This window comes from Pistacia vera, unplaced genomic scaffold (genome assembly GCF_008641045.1).
Source record: "Pistacia vera cultivar Batoury unplaced genomic scaffold, PisVer_v2 Contig151, whole genome shotgun sequence".
Lineage (NCBI taxonomy): Eukaryota > Viridiplantae > Streptophyta > Magnoliopsida > Sapindales > Anacardiaceae > Pistacia > Pistacia vera.
The window spans coordinates 509176-514235 of record NW_022195586.1 but is presented as its reverse complement, the minus strand read 5'-3'; the positions used below and the strand labels follow the sequence as shown (position 1 = coordinate 514235).

The window sequence follows — 5060 nt, the reverse complement described above, 5'->3', positions numbered from 1 at the left end:
GAGATCTTTTGACTAAAGGATGGATCGATACAATGCAAATTGACGTACAGGAAACGATGGTGGATCCGAATATGCCAGATGCGGTTAAGCAAACGCTCTGTGTATTGAATCGGAAAGTTGACACTTTCACTTGCATGATTACTTCCTCATTGCAAGAGAGCTATGATGTTCAGCCTGTACAGATATGAGAATTTCTTGTAGGAGAACCATGGTACCGAATTATGCTCGATAGTGAGGTAAAGATGGGTTCTTATGCACTAGAAGAAATTCAAAAGAAAGGAGAAGAAGATTGGACCAGGTTACACATTTCCAAAATGTTACTGGTTAAATCTAAACTGGAAGAGCTCGTGAGAGTAAATGCTACTGTCCATATTCAGAATGGAATTGTGGTAGTTATACCAGACAGGTATGCATTGATCCAGGATACTCTTTTTTCAACATAACCAGGCCCAGTTGAGAACGCTACTAGAAGGGTTTGATCTAGCCCATCTACCGAAGCAGGCCTTAATGGAAGGTACTATTGATCTTCTAAGGTTGGTCCTAGCCCACGACTAGGAAGCCCAAGAAGATGACACTCTAAAAGATTTTATTGATCTTATCGAAGTAGATAACTTCAAGGATTGATAAAAATCTAGAGGATAGAGATTTGGACAATCAGAAACGTCTAACACGTAATACGCTGACGTGTATCCAAAAAGCGGGAATAATACGTGGACCGTCAAGATTTTGCCGACAACAATTAACGAAGGATATTTAAAAGCAGTCTTGACTTTTGTGTCACATGTAATAAACATATGTAAAATGTAGTAATTTGTGTTAAACATGGGAGACATATGGGACCCATGTCATCTTTTCTTCATGTTCTTTATTTTCTTTATGTTACGTGTATGAAACAAGAAAAAAAAGGATCTATTCAAGACGATTGATATCCAGGTATGAATTAATCTGTTAAATTGAATCTATGAATTTTCTCTCTAATTAATTAACTAGGTTAATTAGTTATTAATTGTAATAATATTTGTACGACTGGGTATTACAAATATTATGTGGGTAAGTTATATACTTGGATTGGATTGGTTTTAAATTGGATTTACTTAGCAAATTTAACAACCCAATTGGATTATCAAAATCCAGTCCAATCCAATTAAATTATTGAAACCATCAAAATTGGAGCGGTTTGGATTGGATTGGTCAGTTTAATTAGATCTGATTGGATTTTGATCAGCCCTAGTTCAAGACACGGCATCCAAAATAATTAAAATATTTTATGATTTTATTAGATAATGTGTTTGTCTTTACTTAGAAATTTATTAATCCATTATTTAGGATAGATTAATTTTTTCATATTGGATTACAGTAAATTGAAGAGAGTTAGATTGGATTAAATTAATACCATCATTTGTTTGGTGTAACCCTAGATTAAATGTATAAATAATTATTTAAATTTTTTAAAAGATCTGGTAAGAATGCTTTCTATATACAAGGCCATGGTTGTTAGAGGGCTTAAGTGACCATGTATATGATAGCCTTGAATTTGGAAGTGAAGCACCCATAGATTAAGACACCATGACATATTGTAAACTAGTTACACTTAAATTCATTATACACATAATTATACATTAAAACAGCTGCATGACAATTTCAATATAAAAGAAAATTAAAGTCAAGTCACTTAGCTGCGACAGGTTGAATCTTGACTGCAGATGAACAGGGATCTCTCAAACTGCATACCCAAGTGCCCACTATGAGCAATTATTTATTTAGTCACTCCCTTTCTATTTATCTTATTAGGATTAATTAAACATTTTATTATTTTACAGGTTCTCTTAACATATGTTCTCTAAACACATATTAAAGGAATTATGTAGTATCACAAGTTTACAAAAGGATAAAACTTTACAGCTTTTAACACGTCATCCACTGTAAATTGTATCTTCTTGCAAGATTGTGGATCATAAAATTCACTTTAACACATGCCTTGAGCACAGTTAAGTTGAGATTTCCTTTATTTATTTTTGTACTATGAAAGTTGGCATGGCAATATCAGCCAGCCATTATTAATTGTTCCTGAGAACAGGGCAGCTTGAGGGTGCTGCTGCTTCTTTAGATGAATATGATCCATCTATTTTCGCACCTTTGAGGAGACCAGCAAGCAATTCTCCACGATCGTAAAAGAACTCCACCTTCACAATTTTCATATCTTCATCCACCTGTTTCACATTGAAAAAGAATACATTTTTTTTAGTAACTTATAGTATTATTATTATATATATTATACAAGAAGAACTTAAATTACGATAGTCGATTTTAGCAGAGACGATATAAATATACCTCAAACATGGCCATGCCAAAGAGCTCTACCATCTCCCCAGTAGCGGCATGCCCTCTAAAAGGACCGTCCATGAAACCCCAGTGCCTGAACTTGTAAGCAATAACTGGAGGGCCACTATAAACTTGGAGAACCTCCATAGCAAATCCTCTTGGGAATGTTTTTGAGAAAGTCTTCATATATGAAGCTGCAGTTTCATCATCAATTGGGTTGTACACCCTTAACTCCTTTGGCAGGGAAGTTTGCCAATTTAGGCCACTTGGAGAACCTCCATAGCAAATCCTCTTGGGAATGTTTTTGAGAAAGTCTTCATATATGAAGCTGCAGTTTCATCATCAATTGGGTTGTACACCCTTAACTCCTTTGGCAGGGAAGTTTGCCAATTTACGCCATATCCTCCATCAAGCTTACTTATTTCTTCAATAGTTTGAGCTTTCCTTCCTGTAAATCATGATTGTTGATGCGTAATTTTTACACCAACTAAACACACGTGTGAAATGTTGAGTTGGCCCAGAAGACACTCGTGAATATAAAGGAAAATGAGAGTAAATACAATGAGAAAAACATTTTTAAAGTGGTTCGGATGCTAAGGAAGTAAGTCCTACGTCCACTGTTATTTTATTAATGATAGGGGTCAGGTCGCATTAGCGGAATGACTTACAAATGATAGTACAAGAGAGAGAGAGCTATATATTCTTGAGAGAGTATAGCTAATCAAGAGTAAAATGAGCGAATCCCTTGAATGAGAGATGAGCTCTCAATTTATAGTGGGATGCATTGGGATTATGATTATTGAATCTGTGAGTTGGCGAGATTATCCATGCAAATCCTTCTTTATGTCACATTGCCCACCTTCTAGAGTGATTTGCGCGATTTGGCGCAGGGATTGGACACGTGGGATCACCACAGCTTCTGGCTGGTTTGGCGCGCACCCACTATTCTGACAGAAGTAGGCTGCGGGTGTACCCATGTTCTGACTTTTGCTTGCTGACTGGACCTTACGTCAGCCCTATATTTTTCAGGCATAACAATGATCAACATGTACATGTTCACATATTATATAGATACTTAAGTACATGGTAAAAACTAATTCATTTTTGAATTGTTGCTTAAGTGTTTATTATTTGGTGTAAATAATTATATATACCATTGAGGCTGAAAGTAAAGTTGTTTGTATCAATTGTCTTGAAGTCTTCAATACGAGTCTTATGGATCATTTCCATTTCCCATGACTTGGCAAGGTTCTGCACCTTTTCTTCAAGTGATCCAGCAGGCCATACCTTCCATGCAGAATATATAAACAAGTTAGATTGGTGATCTCTATAGTAATAAAAAATCACAAATATTTAAAGTAGAGAATACATATAAACATATATAGAATTTATATGAAAGAGAACGTAAAAGAGACCTTAGTTCTACCTTCTTCAAAGAGTTTGTTGACAGTATTGTAGTTAGGAAGGGTACCAAATCTCCATTTGGTATTCGTCTCTTCTTCTCCATGTAGGAGAGAACGATATCTGTCTCCCTCAACTACTAAAGCTGCCATTTTCTTAAGTTTCTATATTTGCAAGTTTAAGATTAATGGAGTAGAGTGAATATTTTGTGTGACAGAGAGTTCTTTATATAGGCAAAATGTAGTAGACTTTTTTACTTAGTAGAATAAGGTAGCTTGAGTATCACACAAATGAACGAAGTCAACATTTGGATAATATTGGTTGATGATGAATTATAATGTCCCAAATTATTTTGAAAACAATCCCAAAACTCCTCAACACGATCTTTTATCAATTAAGGAAGGAGTATACAACACTCCTCAAACTCTGATATCACTTATCTCGACGAACTTACAAATTAAAATCCCAAAACTCCCAATTCCATGCAATAACTTTTAGCTAAAGTTACCTTTTATTGATACTTGATTTTGACACCAACTATCTCGCACGTGTAAAGTGTTAAGTTGACCTTAGAAATTACATATGATTGATAGATTCAAGAGTCAGGATAAGGTTGAACAATAATATTAAATGCAAAGACAAAATAATAAATAAAACAGAAGATTTTTATAGTGGTTCGGATGCTTGAAGCGATTCTTACGTCCAATGTTTCTTTTATATATGAGAGTTTACAAGAGGTCGCATATAGCGAATAGTGAGCAGAGGTATATTAATTGGGTATTCAGAGAGAATATCAAGTCAATCTCTTTCTCGTAGGTTGTCTTTGCTATTAATTGTGTTAAATGTGGAAGCCTAAAATAGCATCGTTTTGAGTTACAAGAATACGACGTCATTTTAGGCATATTGACCGGAACAAACTTAGACCGCAGGATGCACTCCAGATCTAACGGCCAGGATCAACCACGAAGTCAAACCATATATAAACACTCTTTCGTTCAGATTAGAAAACGACGACATAATTTTAGGGTTTTCTGGGTTTGCACTTCTGTGTGTTAGGATTGAGATTATTTTTCCAGATTGTGTGTTAAATCAGTCGAGTGAATAGGGAGTTTAATCATTCAGGTGAGAGTGTTGTTCTCTCGGGTTAGGGATATTCAGAGAGTATCTTATAAGGTTGGTTGCAGTTTGTAATTGGGTAGATCTGGTGAGTGTTGAATCTGTGTAATCCTAACAGTTCCTGATAATCGAAGTGCAGCGAGCTCATACCGTTCTTGAGCTCAACGTGGATGTAGCTTATCCATAAAAGGATAAGTGAACCACGGTAAATCGTGGCTTGT

General features: G+C 35.4%; 2 protein-coding genes across 2 annotated transcripts; both read right to left on the bottom strand.

Moving 5' to 3' along the window:
* Positions 1-1645: 1645 nt before the first annotated feature.
* LOC116124336 (pathogen-related protein-like) lies at positions 1646-2567 on the bottom strand. Its single transcript, XM_031410059.1, has 2 exons — positions 2332-2567; positions 1646-2210 (listed from the first exon to the last, which is right to left on the bottom strand). The coding sequence occupies exons 1-2, from the start codon at positions 2506-2508 to the stop codon at positions 2058-2060; spliced, it is 330 nt and encodes a 109-aa protein (XP_031265919.1). The 5' UTR covers positions 2509-2567; the 3' UTR covers positions 1646-2057.
* Positions 2568-2579: 12 nt separating this feature from the next.
* Positions 2580-3875, bottom strand: LOC116124263 (pathogen-related protein-like). The gene is made up of 3 exons (XM_031409957.1): positions 3738-3875; positions 3477-3609; positions 2580-2770 (listed from the first exon to the last, which is right to left on the bottom strand). Exons 1-3 carry the CDS (start codon positions 3873-3875, stop codon positions 2580-2582), a joined length of 462 nt encoding a protein of 153 aa, XP_031265817.1.
* Between the last annotated feature and the right edge of the window lie 1185 nt (positions 3876-5060).